Genomic DNA, 21,857 nt, shown 5'->3' with positions numbered 1-21,857 from the left:
AAATGATTTGCCATTGTTTTCTCTCGCATTTCTCCCTTATGTCTAAGACGTGTGAGAGCCTCTGGACGGTGCGTGTTATATGAATACTGGAGTCTTAGGCTAAAAAGCCTGGCTCGCAAGCTGGGGCTGTGACTTGTAAAGAGACATTCTGGTGGTGCCCAGTTCAATCCCTCGTGTCAGCCAAGATGGGAGCCATCACACACACTCAGCGGGGAGTTTATACCAGCACACTAGGCTTAAGATTGGCTCTGATAGCACAATGTCCTTCCAGACCCGACCAGTGACAGACAATTCTGGTTCCAGGCCCGGGGCATGCTGGGGCAGGAGGCTTCCGTTTTACTTTGTTCTTGGTGACAGAGCCAGCATTAGAGCCTCTTGCTCTTTACTGAATGCAAGGAAAACATGTCAGAGCTATAGACTCCATGCAGACAGGGCTCGGCCTTGGACTGAGCTTCCTGCCAGTGTGGGAGGTGCCTGGCCAGAGCTCAGGAGGGACCCACTTACCACTGTGAGGTAAAATCAACAAACTCTGCTGAGAACTTGTCCGCCGGAAGCTGCGGCGATGGCTCCTCCACCACCTGTTTGAGCTGCTGGAACGGCGTCCCCCAGGAGTCATACGGAAACCGCAGGATCGCCAGCTCGATCTGGGGGGAGAGAGAAAGGCAGGCATCAGCATGTCAGCAGGGAAGACTTCCCCCCTGCAGCTTCTTGGCTTTAAAGCCCCATGAAGAGCTCAAGTGACACCTGCAGCAATGAAGGGTGGGACTGGGGTGGGGTTCGATCACTGGCTCTGTCGATTTCCAAAGTGTGCACACAGTGTGCATTCTTTCCCTCAGCACTGCTCTCTGCGGCGGCTGGGGATGGGAGAGATCAAGATGTACCCCATTACTTAGGCTTAATTCCTCCCCTGCCAGAACAGAACACAGGAGCGGGTTCTTGCTCTGCAAGGGACACCAGTGGGACCGGTATTAAAATACAGTCAAGAGGGAACACTGATTTTCCTTTCCCCGTAACAGATACATCAGTGAATGACCTTTTTCCCCTCTCTTCCAGGACACAATCCCCACTGCCCTACCCCGTATGCCAGGGATCGGCAACCTTTGGCACGCAGTTTGCCAGGGAAAGCCCCTGGCGGGCCAGGCCAGTTTGTTTACCTGCCCCGTCTGCAGGTTCGGCTGATCGCGGCTCTCACTGGCCGCGGTTCACCTCTCCAGGCCAATGGGGGCTGCGGGAAGGACGTGGGCCGAGGGAGGTGCTGGCCGCCGCTTCTCACAGCCCCCATTGGCCTGGAGCGGCAAACTGTGGCCAGTGGGAGCTGCAATCGGACAAACCTGCAGACATGGAGGGCAAACAAACCGGCCTGGCCCGCCAGGGTGCTTACCCTGGTGAGCTGCGTGCCAAAGGTTGTCGATCCCTGCCCTATGCCGTCATTCACACCCATGCAATGCAAGTGTGTATCACCACCACCAGGAAGAAGAGTGGTGGATTCTGACTCACGGTGTCTGTACTGCATCCACGCTGTCAGCTCATAGCTTTACTATTCTTTGTCTTCTTTGTACCAAGGTGCTAGGTACTGTACACACTGATCAGAAAGTTCAGTTCTATGCTACAAAGATCTTACAATCTAAGTACAATGAAAATTTCCTAATTTTCTCTTCATAAGTAATATTCAGTGTGAAAGACCCACTCAAACTACAGGGGAAACTGACTATGTAGCAAATAAGTTAAATGCACATAGTGAACAAATCTGAGATAAAACCTTTTCCCTCTCTTATCTCTCTCCATTACCCTACTCTCAGGTGTTAACTTGTCACAGCCACTCCAGTTTTCCTGGCCTTTGGGGCAGGACTTCCAATTCTGAGTTTAAAAAGAGATTTTGGTAGCTAATAAGCACCGAGTTTATTTTTATCTTTGAAATCAAAGAAGCTCCGAAATGACAGAATCTCCAAGTAGGGATGGACACTGCGTGATCAGCATTTCAGGCCCTTCGCTAGCGTTGGCTTGTACTGCCATCAGCTGGCCAGCTGAAGTTACAGTAGAGTTGCTTTTCAGTTTTAAGCAGTACAGTCGAACCCTAAAGAAATTTACTTCAGGAACGCTGGGCTTAGTTGTGTCTTTAAGGCACCAAACAGGAGAGTCCCAGGACTCTCTGTGCCTCAGGGGAAGTGCAGAGTGCAACAGAAGGGGCCAGCTCTGCTGGTTTGTGCTGAGCTAGGCAGGGCGATGTCCCCCCCAGGGGAGTGCAGTGCCAACACAAGAACTAGACTGTGCACACCCTGAGCACACAAGTTATCCAAGGACAGGTCTGCAGCAACCTAGGGTCACATCCTACACTCACTGCCCCACCGGCAGAGCATGGGTGGAATTATCCTGCTAGGTCAGTGGGTTCCTCCCAGTTCACATCACTCCAGCCAGCTATTCTTGTGGAAAGCCAACACACAGGGTACATCTATGCCACAGCTGGAGGTGGACATACTAGCTTTGATCAAGCCTGTGTGCTAAAAATAGCAGCAACAGCGCATGCGGTGGCATGGCCTAATCAAGTACATTCCTAGGACTTTGGAAGGGATTGTATTGGTTAGTGTCTATGCCACTCCCTAGCTAAGATGTTCATTACCTTCATGTCTGAGCGCCTCACAATCATTAATGTATTATTCCTTACAGCACTCCTGGGAGGTACAGCAGTGCTATTAACTTCATTGTACAGATGGGAAACTGAGGCACAGGGACTAAGGGTAAATTTTTCAAAAATCTCTACATGACTTCAGCTCCTAAGTCCCATTTTTGGAAGTAACTTAGGAGCTTCACTCTCACAGCCTAAGACATTTCAGCACTTTTGAAAATGTCTCCTCGTGACTTACCTCAGGTCACACAGAACAGGATGATTGAACTTGTCTCTCTCAAGTTCACACCCTAATCACCAGACCCTCCTGCCTCTCTAGAGAGGATGATGAAGGCACACAGTGCGACTGCAGGGATCCAAAAGACAGGAATTGGCTGAGGGAGGTTCCACAGACAGTTCTTGCCCTTTAAAATTCCTCCCACCCTGCCCGGAAGGAGTGTCAGTCGTTTTTCACTTGATTCAATGGAATTCACCATGGAGTTCAGGAGATATTAAAGAGATGGGCTGCACTTGCTCTGGAGCAGTGTTTCTAAACCCGTGGGTCAGGATCCAAAATTGGGTCACTAGAACATTTCAAAGGGTCGCAAGGCAGCTCCTGTGGCTCCTGTCCCATGTGGCTGACTGGGCTTGCCTCCCCACTCCAGACACTGCAGCCTCTGGGGTCCCTGCACCAGTCAGGTTTGGCCTTTCCATCATGATGATGGGAGTCTGGGTAGGCCAGATCTGAATGAGTGGAACTGCAACCGCACAAGCCAGGTCACAATTCCACTCATGCAAATTTGATAAGTGAGGAGGACCGAGGCCAAACCTGAGTAGTGTAGCAACCCCCGGAGCAGAGAGCCACGTCCAGCCAGCCCCACAGCACAGGAGCCACCACTACGGGGTAAGTGCCGGGCAGGACCCAACCCCTATGGAGGGCAGGATCCGACCTAAACCACCCCAGGGCCTCCACCCCCAGACTATTTACTGGGTCGTGACAGGCCATAAACATTTACAAACGGGTCCTGAGCCCAAAAAGGTTGAGAACCACTGGTCTAGAGAAGGGTCACTTTTGAAAACCATTTGGCATCGGAAAAGAAAGTGAAATTACATGGAGGTAATTTCTCTTACCTGATCCTTCCCCTCACCACATCTACCCAAAAATTAAGACAGAAAATACTCGGGGTGGGGGGGCAGCCTTAGATGGAGATCTTTGGGCTGAGAACTACCACATTCATGGCAGGAGTGAAAGCCACTGGGTTTTTATTTGAGGGTCCGAGTGGGTCTTTTCCTCCATGTGGATGACTTGCATTGCCCAAGGATGCACCAGGCATGAACAAGTCGATGTTCTTTTCTTTACTGGCGGCCAACCCCCTTCCTCCTATTTTTTTTCCTGCACAGTGAAAGACAACCCTCCTGTTAACCTAGATGGGAGAATCTCAGGCGCTCAATGTGAGAATACAACACTGTGCATTAAAGGATAAAAGCATTCTGGGTTGACTGCTGTAGATATAAGGCCTGAGGTCTCTAAGTACATCACTTGGATGTGGACAGCTGAGTTGCAGGGTGTTCAGAGGGGAGACTGAAGGAGATCTTTGGATGTTAGAGAAATCAAAGTCCTCTCCTGCTTAGTGGTTCGCTTGGTACACATTGTCTTGGGCGTTCAGAGGAGTCCACTCTTGGTTTCTGTTCAATGACGTGCGAGTTGGACTCAGGAGTCTGCCCGTGTGCTGGGTCTGCTATGACTGTTTTGCAGCAGTGTTAATTGCCGTAGTTTCTAGGTGCTGACTGCCCAGTATGATTAGTGACAATCACTAGGATCTCAGATCACCTGGCTTAGTGAATTAACACTAGGCTTCTTCCCCTTTAAACTGCAACATGTTATGGGCTCCTGGTGCAGGGACAGCTGAATATCCCCCGGCTTTGGAACTGTGTCAGGGATCTGAGGGAGAGGTCCAAGAGGAAACAGAACCAGAGAGCACTTCCAGCCCTGCTGAGTGTTCCCTTAAACCTCAATCACTTTCACAGATGCCCTTTCAGGGCTCCATACTCTACCATGGTGATTCCCAGACTCCAGATATCCGATTTGACGCTGTATCCCTTCTGGTTTAGCTCGGGGTTGATTCTTTCAGGCTGGAAAGAGAGACAAGGACAGTTTGAAATAGACATACAGGCTCAATCCCTACATCGCTCCGCCCCTCTCCACCCCCTTGGAGTGCCTGCTAACACTGATGTGAGCGCCCCAAACTGCGCAACTATCCCCTATGTTTCAGCAAATGTCCCCAGAGCAGGTCTGCACCATCACCAGAGTGGAACATCTTCCAGCAGGCAGTCCCCGTTGCAGCACTAACTATACTGAATGCACAGGACCAACCCCCAACCCCCAGAGGAGTCTTTGAGAGGAAACCCATTTCTTTATTCAAACTCCACTCCCCTATTATCTCTTGGCTGGATCCAGCCTAGGGTCTCTGTTAGTCTCCCTGCAGGGACAGGCAACAAGACTGGGGACCGGAAGTGGATGGCATTTGCATTCTGAGGTCTAGATAGTAGAAGCTGAATTCCTGTTTCCCCAGTTCCCAATTTGAAACACGGTCTGGCCCGGATTTATCCAGGAGACTGGAGGCCACAATTTACTAGTGCCTTAAGCCTCATGTAGGTATTTGCCCCTCGGCAAAGTAAAATGCTCCACCAGGGGCTGTGGGCAAAGGATTCCCCTCCTCTCCCCTGGTAGGGTTTTACACCTACTCTCGCACAGGCATAGAAAAGTGCAAGGCAGGGGAGATCCATCCTTAGAAGCTATAAACAAAGCTGCTGCTACACAGACAGATCAAACATGGCGGGGGACCATGGGCCAAAAGGCGGAGTTGACAGCACCCGTGAATAGCGTAGCATCGTGAACCTTCTCCCCCCCAGGCAATGGCACTGAAAGGGTTAATGCAAACAATCTCTTTAAAGAGCCAAAAGAGGCTGCGTGAATTAGCTGCTAAGTGAATCCGAAACAGCAGCTGTCCCAGGGTCCCCAGGATACCAAACCTCACAGGCCCTAATGTACCCGACCCTTCTAAATTGACTCCTCCGTGGTGCCACAGGTGCTTCTTGCTGACTTTTTGAGGAGGAGCCTGGACGTTGCTGAAAGTGTTAATGTCCCCACTTTGCAAACTGGGAAACTAAAGCCAAGTGAGGTCACCAGGGCTTCCTTACACTCACACAGGGGACTCAGTATCAGCTGGGAACAGACCCCAGGAGTCCTGATTCCCAGCCTTAAGCGCCTCTTCTTTATGTTTACAAATAGAACCACAGAATACCAGGGACCTCAGGAGGTTCTAGTTCCACCCCCTGCTCAAAGCAGGACCAATCCCCAGACAGATTTTTGCCCCAGATCCCTGGGTGGCCCCCTCAAGGATTGAACTCACAACCCTGGGTTTAGCAGGCCAATGCTCAAACCACTGAACTATCCCCAGACACTGAATAACTACAGAGGCATGTTTCACTAAGCGAACCATTGAGAGACATGCTGGAAGTTGCTCTGTTTTAAGACCGTCTACTGCCACATTCCTCTCCACAGTAAGGCAGTCAATCTCCCACACATCTTCTCAACTTACAGCCATGTAGGGCTTGCATCCTGCATCCATGGTTTTAGCAACAGAGTCAACGAGGTAACCGCTAATTCCAAAATCGCACATTTTCACCTGCCCCTGTGTATTGATCAACACATTAGAGGGCTTTACATCTGCAAGAAGGAACACACACCATCGTCACTCTCACAGCTGAGCCTTGCCCCATCGTTTTAAAGCATCCCTGGGAGCGAACAGGGCGTCTTAGCTTCCTACCACCAGCGGGCACCAAAACAATATCGACTGCGTCCATCCACGGGGCACGTCATCCGCGGGGCTTTTAAGCCACTGCAGGAAGATTGGGAGCCATTGCAAATGCAGAGGGCTGTCCCTGTTTACACGAACCCCTCCCATGTCTTACAAGCATTGCTCCCAGGGAAACTAAGAGATTTCCCTGTTATTGTTACTTTGGGTAGGGTGCAGCATCATGATGTCACAGACAAGAGCGGCAGCACCCCAAAGCCACCCCTTGAGCACACCATCGGCCGCACAGATAACAAAAATCTCCCCAGTGATAATCCACCGCGGGATGGGGGTGGTGAGGATGCGTTAACTGAAGACGCTTTCCCAGCAGCAGGAAGGGAAACCCGAGAGATAAGATAAGAAGGGGACAGGAGACGGGGAAGAAGGGTGGGACTCTGGAAAGATAGGAGACGGGGAAGAAGGGTGGGACTCTGGAAAGACCGGAGGCGAGAGAAGAGGTGGGAGAAGGAGGGAAGGGAGCTGGGGAAAGGAGATATAGAGGCCAAAGTTTCAAGAGTGGCCTCTAGTTTTAGTGTCCAACTTGAGTCACCTTGGGCCAGAATCAGAGATGCACCCAGGGGTGCTGGAACAATTTGTATGACAGAGGCGCTGAGAGGAATTGAACCAAACTGTAAAACCTATCTATGACGGAAACCACTTCAAGCCAGCACCCATGGGTGCACCTACAGCTCCTACTGACTTCAGCCAGAGTTGGAAGCACCCAGCCTTCCTGGATATGAGGCCCAAGGTGTCAGAAATTCTATCGTTCTATCATACATATCTAGCCTCCAACGCCATAGTATGTGAGCACTCCACACTCATGAATGTGTGAGGCAGGCCGGCGCTATTAACCCCATTATTCAGATAGTGTCTCTGTTTCCTAAGAAATTTGCCCAAGGTCACACAAAGGAGCCATTGGCAGAGCAGGGATTTGAACCCAGGTTGTTTATATCCTTGGGTAGTGCCCTCACCTAACCATGGGCTCATCCCTCACGCTGGAGGCACCCACCCTTATTTCTGAACCATTTGCTCTAAATACACATATTATAGAATAATACAAAGCTGTAAGGGCATCTGAGGGATGCTAGCGGTGCCACCATCCCCTTGTGCCTGCTAATCAGAACCTGGAGGTTCATGGTATTTAGCATCTAATCAGGGCTTTGCAATCAAAGCCTCTGGCATCTGAGCTCTTCCCCCCTCATTTATTATGTCGGAACAAGGACATTTCAATTGAAATCAATCACACAAACAAAAATCCAGAAGCAAAATGGCATTTCCCACCCAGCATAAAATATCCAGAAGGCAGGAGCTCAAACTCAAGCACACACATTATGTACAAGACACAATCCCGTTAGGTCTGAACGCGTGTCATTTCAAACAGCTCTATCTCCAGCAGCCATACTGCAGATATGGGCTTTTTTTTTCCATGACAACAAATGGAAACCAATCCTTTACATAAACGCGCCAACTGGTAAAACGGCAAGTTAGCCAGTTTCCTGTCATGTAGGTTCTTGGCATCCGCCTGAATGGAGGTTATTGCTTTAAAGGGGACATTGTCATTTTAAACCTCAAATTTAGGTTCCGCTAAAACCAAAACAAACAAACAAAGCCTCTCAAATCACACCCCTTCAGCTTTTGCAACTCAAACCCTGCTGTGCTGCGAGACCGCATTAGAGTCGGATCCTGAAACTGATCTGACACTAAAATGGAGTGCAAAAAAACCCAGAACAAATGGGGAAATGAATTATTATTGCTATTGTAAGTGGCTGTAGCATCTGAGAGCCCCAGTTAGGAACCAAACCCCGCCGTGCAGGGTGCTGTACAAAACACACAACATTTTTTCAGCTTTAATAATTTTGGACTCTGGACACTGGTCAGGAAATCTGAGGGGGGTTGAAACATACCCTGCCAGTGTCTCTAATATTACCAAACACTGAAGGTTTGATCACAGATCTGGAGGTCAAATGTGGTTGCCGAAAAGGAAAATATGGTAGGCCCCAATTTTTATTTTTTAGTATCTATGTCAGGCTTATAACGAACGTTGCATGCCTCTCCCACAGGCCAAGCTGTTGATCTGGCCTGCATGAGAGGGTGAACAATCTGAGACTTCCTTCCTGCCTTAGTGTAAATGCCACCAAACGGTGGTTCTGCCCCATTCTGCACCCAGAGAGGAGTTTGCATATGCAGAACCTGATCCCAAGCCCATCCCAGTCAATGGACTTCAAAGAGCTCTGAGTCAGTCCCATAATTAGCTATCTGTGCCCTTCCCAGCATGCAATGGGGAAGCAGAAGCAGAGGAGGAATCCAGTGAAGCAAGCAGGCAAATGATCCATTTCTTCTGCTAGCCAAGTGAAGGTGGAGGCTGTTTTCTGTGTCCAGCTTCAGGGGAGACGTGTTGGCAAGTCATATGCAGTTTTAAGAGCAGCTCAACAACCCCAACCCATCACTCATCCTGAGCAGGCTTTGGGTTATCCTGGGTTGCTGGACCACAGGATTTCCCCTGCCGCCCCAACCTCAATTATTTGGGCTATCTTCAGTGCACCAGGCCAGGCTCTGAGCATAAGCCCTGCTGGACTAAGAGCATGGCACAGGGGTCAGTGAGAAACAAGCAGTGCCAGAGGCTGCGCGGGTCACACTTACCTCTGTGAATTACGGAGAGCTTACTATGTAGATGTTCTAGTGCTTTTACAATCTGAAACATAACAAATCTACAGTGAACCACAGCTGGCAGCAGCATGACGTGGCTGATCAAACCTTGCTAGCTCGCCTCTCCTGCCTCGACAGCGACTGCCCCACACTCGCCCCCATCGGCCCCGCTTGGGGGAAGAATCTTGGTTTTTCATTTTGGTAGCACACAGCTGTGTGTGCTAGGGAGGCAGCGTGCTCCGCAGCAGGAGTGGGCTAGTGCGCCTGTTAGCGACTCCAAGTGGAGAGCTGAGAATGCAGCTCACCCAGGCAAGCCACCTTCAGCTTTTCTTGCTACACAGATCTTTAAAGAAGGAATTCCTGGGGGCTGCTGCCCTCCTCCAGCCCTGGATCTACTATTCATGGCAATGGTTGTGAGGTATGTGACATGCAAAATGTGTTCCCGCACTGGTAAGGACACCTCCCTGAATTCCACTTGACTCTCTCGCTAGCTTTCCTCCTTCCCTGGCAGGCTGGTCCCCTCCCTGCAACCACCAGCTAACCTTCCTCTGATCCATGCCGCTCTAAAGGAAAGTGCATGCTCAGAGATCTCCTGGGAATGACATTGATGCAAAGGAAAAGCAGCTGCTATGCCCTCTCCACATCAATCGGTTTTTCTGCTTCATAACTGAAAAGCAGATCGGCAGATTTGAGAGTATTTATGGCTCAGAGATGCAGACACATAATCGTGGACCAAATACTGGAAGCCAAATAAGAATTAGTATGCGGGCTGAGTTGTGGGCCAAGTTCATCCCAGAGCTCAGATGGCAGGGATGCTAGATCCTCACAGAAACATCACCCCCGCCTGTACTCACAGAGACGGCTATTTTCCCTAAGATGTCTTCAGGAATCGTCAGGCCTTTGTCAATGACGTGTTTGTAGAATTTGTCCAATGAGGTATCCATCAGCTCCATGCAAATCCACACATCTCCCTGGGAGGAAAGAGAAAGCAAATGTCTGCCCAGTCTCTCCTACAGCACTCGCCCTTGGCTTGCTTTTGCTGGCTTTTTTAACGTCTCGTAGAAGATTGCACTGGGCTTTCCATTCTCCTCCAAGCACACAATGTCTCCGATTTATATATGGTGCTGCAAGGGTTTAAAAATCAGATACTGGGTACAATTTTCCAAAGCACCTAAATGACTTAGGAGCCTAAGCCACACTGAAAGTCAATGGGATTTAAGCTCCTAAGTGCCTTCGGCCCCAAGATTTTCACAAGTGACTAGAGATTCTCAAAGGGGGAAGATTTTCAGAGGATGGGTGCTCAGCACTTTCTAACAATCAGGCCCCTCTAAGGTGTCCCAGGTTCAGCACCCAGAAGCTGAGGTACCCAAAATCACTAGTCACTTTGGCCTAAATCACTTCTGAAAATAGGGCTGAGGTGCTTTTGAAAAATTCCCCGGTGGTGATTTTCTTCTCTAGTTCCTTGGCTCAATTCAAGTCTAGATCAGTATTTACAGTGGGAGGGATGTTTCAGAGAACCATGTGTTAGGGGTGCCTGGGTAAGATTTACTGGCTGTGATAAATGAGAGGTCAGATGAGAGAACCAAATGGTCTTTCTGGCTTTAAGCTCTTTGCACCTCAATGTGCCATGAGCTGATGTTCTCAGCACACAACTGTCCGAGTCTAAACAAACGCCATCGGAAATAGTAGCGCCATAGACAATGCTTTAACCACCGCACCCAGGATCCATGGGGGTTTTGTCTTCTCTGATCAAGGGAACCTTTGTGACTCAGATTGTAAGTTCCTCAAGGGAGGGATCAGGTCTTTATACCTATCTGCATAGCAGAGTGCACACCAATGGTGGTGTATTAAAACAGACACCCCAGCCAGGGACATAGCCTAAGTGTCTAGATGGCTGGGAGAAAAGACTCACAATATAGTCTAATCTTCTATCTTCTGTTATATTTTTTTAACAGATGGCCCATCACATCACAGTGGTCTCCCAGCCAAGTAAGTGTAAGTGCCAAGTAGGGGAAAGATGTAGGCAGGAATCCAGAATGCTGTACCTCTCGAAAGAGTGCACCATAGAAAGTGACTGTGAAGTGGCAGTCTACCGTCCTCATGGAGATGTCCAAGTCCATCAGTAACCTCTTCTGCTCCTGGCTATTCACTGTGGCTCGGATCCGCTGGAAGAGAGAGCGTTTTAGCACTGGCTAAGAGTCTCCTAGCTGCATACTGTGTTTCACTCACATATGTGCACTCACAGCAGCTACATGAGGGGAAAACTCCACACAACGCAACACACTAAAGACCTGGCATTTACTCCAGATTCGAAATCATTTCCCCATTTCCTGGCTCTTTTTACAGCTGAGAGGCACTGTGGTCATATGGAGAGCAGCGAACTGAGGGGCCAAATTCTAGGCTGGTGTAAACTGCCACCACTCCAGAGCTGCAGGAATTTACGCTGGCAGAGAATTTGGTCCAGGACTCAGATCAGAGTGTATTGCAATTACTTGCCTCAGTCAGAGGGACTACAACAAAGATTGCCCTATTTGCCCCCCAAAAATGTCATGTTAAATTGGAGATGGGATATATAAGCGGTGCACACAGACACGCCTTTCATCTTTTTGTTCTGTTCACAGTAAGAGACATTCATCTCTTTCTAAAGTTCTAATGCAGGAGGGAGGCAGAGGCCAAAGGAACAGTCCTTACACTTAATAGGAAGGTACAGCCTGTGGAGAATTCATCTCTTCGTATGCTGCGGTGCTTCTTCATCCACCCACAAGTCTTCTGGGATCTCCATGGTCTGCACATGCATATTAAAAGTGGGTACTCTTAACTGTATGTGACCCTTAGGCTCCTGTTAAGTGGCCTACAGTGCAAAACATGGACCCTCCTGACTTAATGGGACAAATTCACACCTGCTGTAGTTGGTTTTCCAACTAAGCCGGAGTGTACTCCACTAAGAAAAGAAGTGTGCTTTCAAAACACGTGAGCTAAGGCATTTTAAAGTCCTAGGTGTGCAGATGAATAACTTGCCCTGCCTACACTAGGATTTTTAAACACGTCAGCTGTCACTTTTGAAAAACACACCTTTTTTCCAAGTGTAAATCTGGGCTTGAATTAGGCTTAATGTCCTGTCCATCTCAGCACCTGAGTTGTTCCATATGGAAAGAGTAAGTCCCTTGTCAGACTGGGCCTACTTGAGTGAAGGTAAGAGTGGAAGCTTATGTTGAGGACAGCCTGAAGGGTCAGCACACACAGAAAACACCTTAGGAGTCTCACTCTACCTTCACCGCCATGATCTGTGCGCTAGGCATGTGGCGCATCTTCTCCACCACCCCGTACGCACCTCGGCCCAGTTCAGAGATTGGCTCCAGGTCATCGGCCTTCACTTCAAAGTTCTGTGGGAGGAAAAGAGCCACAGTGAAAAAGGCCAAAGGCAACAGAACAGGTGCAACAGTTTTCCTCACCGAAGGCAGCGTGGTCAGTGTGATAACGGAAGTCTGGAACTCCTAAGATCTAGGCCTTGCTTGAACACCAGTTCCCACTGGTGGTGCTGGGCAGATGACCTCTCCTCTCTATCTCCCTATATGCAAAATGAGGATAAGAACACTGACCCTAACTCCCAAGGAGTGCTGTGAGGATTAGCTAGTTAATGATAATTAACACAGGCCCCGGAAGAGGTATATCACTACAGTGGTGCAGCACTTACCTGTGTGACTAACTGCACCTCACATGGAACTGAAAGAGCTTTAAGAACGGACTATCCAACCTTTTCAGTTATATTTCCTAAATCTCATGGCAAGGAAAATCAAGCCAGTTCCCACTGCATTTAGTCAGTTTCACTTTCAGGTTCTTGGTGCTGCAACGGTCGTTGAAAATGCTGCCGAAAAATGCTGAAACAACTCTTCCCATGGGAATGTCTTTAAAAAAATAATCCAAGGAAGCATTTCCAAATGGTCTTAGGGTTTGAAAAGCTTGTGTCTACAAACCTGTATTGGGGTGAGATCGGAGCTGAGAGTGACACTTTAAACCTTGGTAGATTTATTTTGTCTAGCGTTACAGATTGCTTTCTCTTGGCTTTGCCTAAAGGACAACTTTGTTTCGAGCTCTGCATTCTACCCTGCCCCTTCTTCTCTCTGACGCAATATTGTGCACGAGCTGTATTTTTGCTTCTTATTATTTTTGGATTTTGCAATATGTCTTTGCTACTCAAACCAGCTGAACGCCCCACCGCAGAAGTCAATCATCCTGCTGAAAGCGACTGGTTATAATGAACTGATTCACAGCACATAATCCCACACCACTTTCTGCCTGAGCAGCAGAAAAACTGCCGCCTGAAAAGTGCTGTCTGGAGAGGATTCCGAGAGCTTGGGCGCACACACTGCGTTACTGTACAGCTTGGACGCGGGCTGTTCGGTCACAATTACATTTACTGTAAAAATAGCCCTCACTAGCTTTTTTTGTGTCAACATGGATCCAGGCATCTTTTTCTGTCCAACACTGTGCCCGCTGTTTAATGCAAACTCTTCTGAAACAAGCACTTCGCCTCTTTTTCAGGTAGTGTTCTTAAATTTAGCAGCCAAGTTAAAGGGAAAGGAACAAATAGCATACTCTAGGGAACACAACACAGCCTGTGGAAGAGGGGCATGATGAAATCATGTCCTAAAGGAACCTTGCAGGACAAATGCATTCTGGGAGAGAGATAGCTAACTCCTACCAGGGTACTGAATGCTAGCCAATCCATGGGAAGCCATATTAAATAAAAAGTTCGAGCTCTGTATTGTATGAAGGCATGCCTCTTTGCATGCTCCAGCACAATCTTGTTGCCTCCATGCAGAGATCCTTTTGGAATTCTCTCCCACTTTCTTGGGACTGTGGGTGTGAACGGCTTTTCTTGGCACAAGGGATCACTTTAGCAGCAGGTATTTCTTTGACTTGATGCTGGGCCATTGAGCTGCAAATCCCTCATCCCCGTTCCATCTCCCAGCCCCAGTGCTATGCCAGGGAAAATAAACATTCAAACTTAAAAAGAAAAGAAAGACAAATGCCCAATGACAGATATCGTAAAATGCTAATGAACTAATAGAGCACCTAATAAATTCACTGGCTGATGTTCAGTGGCAAGAGATAGTCCTAACCGATTTACTGCCTGGATTTATTAATGCTCCTGGGACATTTACGCTAATAAAAATAGCTGTTGCATATTCTTGTTTTCATGGAAAAATTTACAATGTCAAATGAAACTGGACTCTATGCCTGCTTTCCTCAGAATCTGATTCTGAGACAGGCTGACCTGTGCAGGTCAGAATCTTGGACATATACATTCATTGTAGTAGCACAGATGAAGAAAAGCCTCCCGTGTAAGAAAGGAGTCAAAAACTTTAGGGGGCAGGTTAAGTCAGCAGTAGATCAGACTGATTCTGATCTCCTGCTGGTAGAGGTACACCCACCCAGCATACTTTTAATGCAATATTTCAGCGATCCCATGTTCTGACAGCAAAAAAAAGATTTTGGATCCTCCTTACAGCCAGGGTTGACAATCCATGCTATAGCCCTGCAAGCTGTCGGGGATGACTGAGTTGGCTTGGATTATATTTCAGGAGGGGAGAGTGGGCTCTCTCCCCACTCATCCATTAGGCCTCCCAGTCAAGTGTCTTCAGAGTGAAAGCCAGAAGAGGTGTCCCTCACTGAAATGCCAAGGCTGAGCACTTGGGGAAACTGTTTAACAGCATCTGGGGAGAGGGAAGGAACTAGGCTTTGAAGTTAACAGTCCAGCAAACAACAGTGGAAGTTCACACCTCAGCTGGAGCTAGGGACATTGTTCCTGGGGAATGAGTCAGTATCCAAGGGGAGGCAGGAAAAACGGGAAAGAAAACAAGCCCTATTTTCTGCTCCAGCTGGGGCTAGGAGAAAATGGCCATATGCAAGGTGATCAGGCTGCTTCCAAGAGCCCCAGGTCAAGTTGTGACTCAGCTCAGTTTTGAGGTCTTCATAGTGCCTGCACACGTACATACTTGATCACTGCTCCCCTATGTCCCACCTTGTGGGTCAACGATATCTAGGGCTGTTTTGAGGCGATTACACTTTACAGAGGAGCAATCAGCTTCTGGCCACTGAAGAAGCAAGAGCCCATTTGGTTTTCACTGGTGTGATGCAGGGAGGGCTGCTTTGACGATCAGAGTAGGTAAGAGAAATGGGAGCATCCTCGGAATCTGATGCCAATATGGAGGAACCCCTCTCGCCCCCAGACGAAAGGCTAATGAACAGGCCAGTCACACTTAATAGGCACATGGAGAGTCCTAGCAGCGAATCTAGTTCTTTGCCACCATTCTAGGCAGAGTCCCTCCAGGAGGTCTGCATAATGCCCTCACTCAGTATCCCACATCAGGACCAGCAGGTGATCCTAGCCATTTAGTGTCATTGACTCCAGTCACAAGGAGATTGTCAGGGAACTCTCTGGAGTCTTTGGGATTACCAGAGTTAAGATCATGCATTACTGCTAGCGGCTGGAGCTCCAGAAAACTCATCCAGCACCCTTCTGGGAAACTCTCAGCCTGCATCCAATTCAAGAGAATTTTAAAACCCTGCCTCAACTCCACGTCCGTCTCTGGATGAGTTGGGCAGCGCCCTGTGTGCTAAGTCCAGCAGCTGAGGATACAAGTGTTAACTCTGCAACTGAAGGAGGGCTTTGCTTTCGTAGCAAGGACGCCAAACAATGGTGCAAGGCCAGGCAGGTGGGTGTGATTAAACCAGGGCGGATACTCCAGTTATTAGAAGTGGTCACCAAGGCTCACACAGACCATTTAAAAAGTAAACTTCTCAGGCTGCATCCTCTTCACTTGTATTGATCCTGGTGGTGGGAGAATGAAGAAGAAGAAAACTACTAACATTACCCAGGGTTTAGCAGTTGGCATCTTGCCCCTGACTACGTCACTATTAATCCTAGTAAGCGTGTGGTGTTGGGGGCAAGGGTTAAAGGGTGTTGCAAAGGGAAATGAGGCCATGCTCATTAAGCTAGGTAATTCGCTGGAAGACCAAATGGAAGTCACCTCTGAGGCCTTCTCCACGGAAGGATTTGCTCTTATGGATGGCCTCTTGCTCGGCCATTCCCCTGGGCTGGCTTTGCAGAGCTGCTTTGCTCACAGGAGCAGCCAGACAGCCTCATATGTGAGCTCTGAGCCTGGCTGCTTTTTAACAGACATGCTGACACAAAAGACCCCTCACATGCAACTTGATCTCACTTTCGGATTAGGCTAATAAAGACCGAGGCAGGTTCGATGAGCTGCGGCTAATGCCTCTCTAAATGATACGTAAACGTTTCAGCTGAGAGGCTGACACTGGCCACGGGGCATAGGCTGGGTTCTGATTGGTGGGAATCTGGTAGAACAGCACTGGGTCAAGACGACTCACTAGCTAGTTTAGCTCTATCTGCATTGGGACCAAGCGCTTGCTGGCTACAGCCTGGCTAAAGCAGCCAGGCTATGAGCATGACATCACACTTCTCATCCCTGTGCATCCATGGGGCAGGGCTGTTTCACCAAAACCTACCAGGCAGGGCGGGGAGGGGAATAACCTTAGGCCAGAACTAAAACCGGCTAAGAGGCTGCAGTGCTAAAGGGGACACCAATCGTACAGGTGCTTGAGGGTGCTTGGCTTATGGCCTTCCGCTTCAGAAACTTTAGATGCATGCTGATACCCACTGTAACTGCACAGCCTGGTTTGTATAACAATAATAACTATAATGATTTGCACTGTGAATTTGTGATAATGCCAAGGAGCCCAAGTCATGAATCAGGACCCCATTGTGCAAGGTGCTGTACAAAACACAGAACAAAGAGACTGCCCCTGACCCAAAGACTTTACAATTTTACTCTTGTTTTGCCAAACACACACCTGTAAGGAAACCACCATGAACCTACCTCCATCTTCTAAACAAGTGCGATATATAATGAAAGTTTAGATTCTGTAGAAAATTTTACAGACCCCAGAAAACATGTATCCCCCTTCACACACACACACATATAATCCCTGGTGCTACACTTTCTATACACTGAATGGTCTGAGCTATTTTCTGTCACACACGTATAAACAGGTACATAACATGCATTTCTACCTATTTCTCCAATTAACAATTTTACTGAAGATATGGCACTAGAGAGTATGTAATCCATGAACGTTCAGTCCGAATGGATAAACAAACAATACTTTCTGGATATTGCTTTTAAAATGTGTAATGATCCCATTCCTATGCACTGAACATAAACTTTTAATATAGTGGCACAGTGAAGATAAGATGATAAAGGCCTCATATGCCAGAACAGTCTCTCTTTTTTGGAGGGGGAGGGGAATTAGCTGCTAAAGCACAAAAGATGGTAGGAAATGGAGAAACATGCGGCTTAGGGAGCACTGACAGCAAATGTCAGTGGTTTTATGGTTTAAAATGGCCAGGAAGCCCTGCCTTAAACCTGATTTCAATCCTTCTTCACGTTCGGATTGCAGCATCCCTCCCACACAAGAACCAGGAATTATTTTTCTAAACATGTTCTCGTAACTTAGTTCCTGACCTTGTGTACGCAAACACATATGAACTCTTTGGTTGCCATAGCTTGTAACTGTACCTTCTCGCCAATAGAGATGCAGGCTTTGGAGTCTAAATCTCTAGGGGGCCTGTGGAAGAGAAAGAAAAAAACAGTAGGCAGAAAGTACCAGTCACAGAGATGTTACACAGATAATATTCCAAAGAGACAAAGCCTTTCAGAGCCCCTAGTGCAGAGACTATTGCCCTGTGGATACGGGACTCTCAGTAATGGGAGGTCTGGGGATAAGTTCCCCTCAAACTGATAGGACAGCAGCCCCGTGCAGCGTATGCAGCAGTGTCACCCTGAGTAGCCAAGCTGGTTTCCTAGCCTTTCGCTGCTATTAGATGTTGCCACGGTTCCCAAAGTCACCCCAAAAGGTGCCAGGAAGAAAGCTGCTGGAGTTGGAATTTCACAAGCCTGCGTCCAATTCCAGTGCTAAGGAATTCAAAGAGAGACTCCCTTTGAGAGGCTGGGACTGGAACCAATTCCTGGGAAACACAAGAGAGGCAAAGAGAAGCAAATCCGCCTTAGCCAGTTTACAGGACAGATTGAACAGGCAGAGAGGAAAAACGCAAGTCCAGTTTCACTTCTGTCTCGGAAGTAGAGTTTGGCCCCGAATGCACCTGGGGCTAAAAAGGGTTGGGGACTCTATGCTCTGGTTCAGGCCTGTCTCCATTTAGAGAGGGAAAATATTTTTCAATAGGACATGGCTGATTTTTATTGGCATGTTGTTTTCTTCCTCCCCTTCCCCTGATGAAGGAACATCCCCAGCAGAGCTTTTAAACAAAAACCAGAAGCAAGCGTTAAGCCCTAATGCACCAAACTGTGAAATACCCCTGGCCTCGGAGTTGTGGTTAAGTGTGGGTACGTCTAAACTGCAAAAAACACCCAGCGGCAGTGAGTGTTTGAAGCTGGGTCAACTCGCTCAGGCTCACGGGGTTAAAAATAGCAGTGTAGATGCTGATGCTCGGGCTGGAGCCTGGGATCTGAGACCAACCTCCTTTCTGGTTTCAGAGACCAGGATCCAGCCCATGTGGAAACCGTCTACACCGTGAATTTCAGCCCCATACAGCAAGTCCCATGAGCCTGAGTTAGCTGCTCCAGGATCTGAGACTTGCTGCAACAAGGGGCTTTTTCTGGAGTGTAGATGTACTCTGTGTCCTAAAGCATAAGGACTGATAGCCCATCTAACTGCTTATTACCTGACTCCAGGCAAAAAGGTTAACATCTTGTTATCCCCATCTCCTAGAACTGGAAGAGACCTTGAAAGGTCATTGAGTCCAGCCCCCTGCCTTCACTAGCAGGACCAAGTACTGATTTTTGCCCCAGATCCCTAAGTGGCACCCTTAAGGACTGAACTCACAACCCTGGATTTAGCAGGCCAATGCTCAAACCACTGAGCTATCCCTCTCCCCAATGCTTACAACCAACGCCGTACAAAGCAGCCGTCCACTAATGCCAAGACCCCATGCACGTCAATTAGCATGGTCCCACTTCCCCTAAAATGATCATTACACAAAACTACATCTCCCAACAGTCCTGCTAAGGGAAACCTGCTCCATCTATGATTCTACAAGGCAACAAGAATACAAATAAAGGCATCTAGAATGGGAATCCCAGCTCTGATTCCTCCACAGTCTCTGCAGTAACAGCTACCCCATCCGATTTACAGAGAACCCGAAGCTGCCTTCATTTATCTTACACCAACCCTTTCCAGGAATAGTTAAGACAAGGTGGGGGACAGTTCTCCTTCTCAGAAAAGGCTCCTACTCCAACAGGAGGTAAGGCATCGGGTCTATCTGACTAGAGAGAGATTTCTCAGATTTCTCCTTTCTGATGCTGCCTAACTGATTTAATGTATTAAAAACCACGGCGAGCACACTTTGAAAAGTCAGGCTTCCTGCTTGTACATAAGCCTGGGGAACCCAAGTAGAATTGCCCTGGAAAATCAAGGCCTTCTTGCCATCTCTTTACATTGTGGCCTCTGTGACCTGCTAATTGGCTGAGTAGGCTGGGGATACCGGGGCTGCTCCTTTGATCAGGCAGTTGAATGCTCTTAATAAAAAGCCAGTTGGGTTTTTTGTTGTTGTTTTTTTTTTTAACTAATTTGTTTCTGGAATCTCATCAATGTCAAATTCCCATACGAGAGCAAATAGTCACAGTATCTGATGTCTACTGAGTTAACTGGGGCTTTGGCTACACTAGAAAAGCTTTGCCACTATAGCTATACCAGTCTAGATGTGCACTAGCCAACCTCTTCTAGTGCAGACACAGCTTATACACCTCTACCTTGATATAACACCACCAGATATAACACGAATTCGGACAGAACGTGGTAAAGCAGTGCTCGGGTGGGGGGGGGGGCTGCACACTCTGGTGGATCAAAACAAGTTCAATATAATGCGGTTTCACCTATAACGTGGTAAGAATTTTTGGCTCCCGAGGACAGCGTTGTATCGAGGGAGAGGTGTATCAGTAAAAGAGTACTTTTGCTGGGCTATCTTTTACCAGTTCCCCAAACAAAATAAACTATCTCACACATATATTTCTAAGCAACATTACTATACCAGCAAATGTATCGAATATAAACCATCCAGGGATGAGTTCCAGGGATATTATAGTAGCAACTGTTCCAAGCAAGTAGAAAATACAGGGTTTCTTAAGAGAAACTTATACCTAAATTACTTTCCCGATGACCACAAGAGCATCAGCCTCAATTTTCATATTCCTGGGGGAGACGTGACATCCCTTCAGCTTAGGGCAACCAGACAGCAGGGGGTGGGGGGTTATAGGAGCCTGTATAAGAAAAAGACCCCAAAATCGGGACTGTCCCAATAAAATGGGGACATCTGGTCACCCTACTTCAGCTGTTGGCCACATCATAGCCCAGAGCTCTCTCCCCCATGCAGCCAGCAGTTTCCCAAACATCGGTGTCTCTGACTTCAAAAAGCAAGGGGCTCCCCCTTCAGAGGATCAGCAGAATGAGCATGAGGAAGGGGCTGATGGATGGGATCAGATCACCTAGTGTGTTTCCATTTATGCCTATCAGCTGAGCAGACCTGCCAATGCAAACAGATACCCAAGTCACACAGGATGGTGGGTGCTGCTGCTTTAATAATCACTCTTAACCTTCAAGGAGGCTGAGAAAGCCAAGCAACCCTGAGCTGTAGAGCTTGCCCTGTACAGCAAATGGCACCCTAATAATACTGGGCGCTCTCTTCTGAGTGTGTTATTTGGGGAGTTATTTTCAAAGCTTGTTCTTAACCATCTCAGGGAAGTTCTCTGACTCACGTTACGCAGCAGGACACAATGGTCCCTTCTGAATCTATGTACTCATTCACGTAAAAGAAGTGACACCATCAGCTAAAATAAGACCCCCTTGTGTGCTTTTGACTGAGACACGCGATAAAGCAGTCCATGAAAGAGCAAATTAAATGGGAGGGTTCTAGCCCCTACGTTTTTTGAGACTTACGTAGAGCTTGTCTGTGGTTGTTCAAATGCTTCTTTAGGAATTTTCAGCCCAGGGTTTCTCTTCTTGCCTATGAAACAAGAAAGAGGCAAAAGTAAAGACAGTTTGCTATGGGGGAGGGAGGTGTTAACCTCTGTGGTTATAATTGTAAAACAGGGCTTGTCTCCCACAGTCGACCTTATTTAACAGAAACACCAGCTCAGTCTGGTGGTGCAGATTCAGGGCACAGAGTTCAAAATAGAAAGTTCCTTTGTTCAGCAAGCTGTGATCAGGCCTGCAGTTCGAGCTCCCACACTGGCACAGAATGCAGGTGACAGCGTAGGCAACGGGAAAGGCATCTCACCTTTTAAAGCCTTATCTACACTGGCTCCCATGTCTCCTGAACTAATTCAATTCAGACTGAAACCTATTCCAATATACCAGGTATAAATACCTATTTACCCTGTGCAAGCAGGGATAGAATCTTTTTAAACAGAGTTTGACAACACAGGGCCAGATTCTGATCTTATAGGCCCAGATCCTTGAAATTAATAGGACTTAGGCGCCTAAACACCTTTGAGGGTCTGGGCTATTTACACTAGTGTCAACCAGGATTAAGCACTGAAGTCAATGTAGCTATGTAAAATCAGCACAAATGAGAGTAGAATTAGGCTCCAAATATACAACAGAATTTGTTCACATTGGCCAGCTAAACCTTCCTTAAAGTGAGTTAACATGAA

General features: G+C 47.9%; 1 protein-coding gene across 5 annotated transcripts in view; it reads right to left on the bottom strand.

The window, feature by feature from the left end:
• Positions 1–21,857, bottom strand: part of MAP2K6 (mitogen-activated protein kinase kinase 6) — a 72,342-nt gene that overhangs the window by 10,775 nt on the left and 39,710 nt on the right. For 3 of the 5 annotated variants that reach the window (XM_030534389.1, XM_030534388.1, XM_030534390.1), the window contains exons 2-10: positions 21,142–21,208; positions 17,709–17,757; positions 12,375–12,488; positions 11,151–11,270; positions 9,960–10,076; positions 9,100–9,151; positions 6,205–6,332; positions 4,658–4,735; positions 505–644 (exon numbers count right to left, since the gene is read on the bottom strand). In XM_030534389.1, the coding sequence (XP_030390249.1) occupies positions 505–644; positions 4,658–4,735; positions 6,205–6,332; positions 9,100–9,151; positions 9,960–10,076; positions 11,151–11,270; positions 12,375–12,488; positions 17,709–17,757; positions 21,142–21,208 (865 nt within the window). Of the gene's footprint in view, positions 1–504; positions 645–4,652; positions 4,736–6,204; positions 6,333–9,099; positions 9,152–9,959; positions 10,077–11,150; positions 11,271–12,374; positions 12,489–17,708; positions 17,758–21,141; positions 21,209–21,857 lie in introns of all 5 variants that reach the window. The other 2 variants (XM_030534391.1, XM_030534392.1) reach the window with 1 other exon arrangement.

Source organism: Gopherus evgoodei, chromosome 15 (assembly GCF_007399415.2).
Source record: "Gopherus evgoodei ecotype Sinaloan lineage chromosome 15, rGopEvg1_v1.p, whole genome shotgun sequence".
Lineage (NCBI taxonomy): Eukaryota > Metazoa > Chordata > Testudines > Testudinidae > Gopherus > Gopherus evgoodei.
This window is presented reverse-complemented; position numbering and strand designations above follow the sequence as displayed.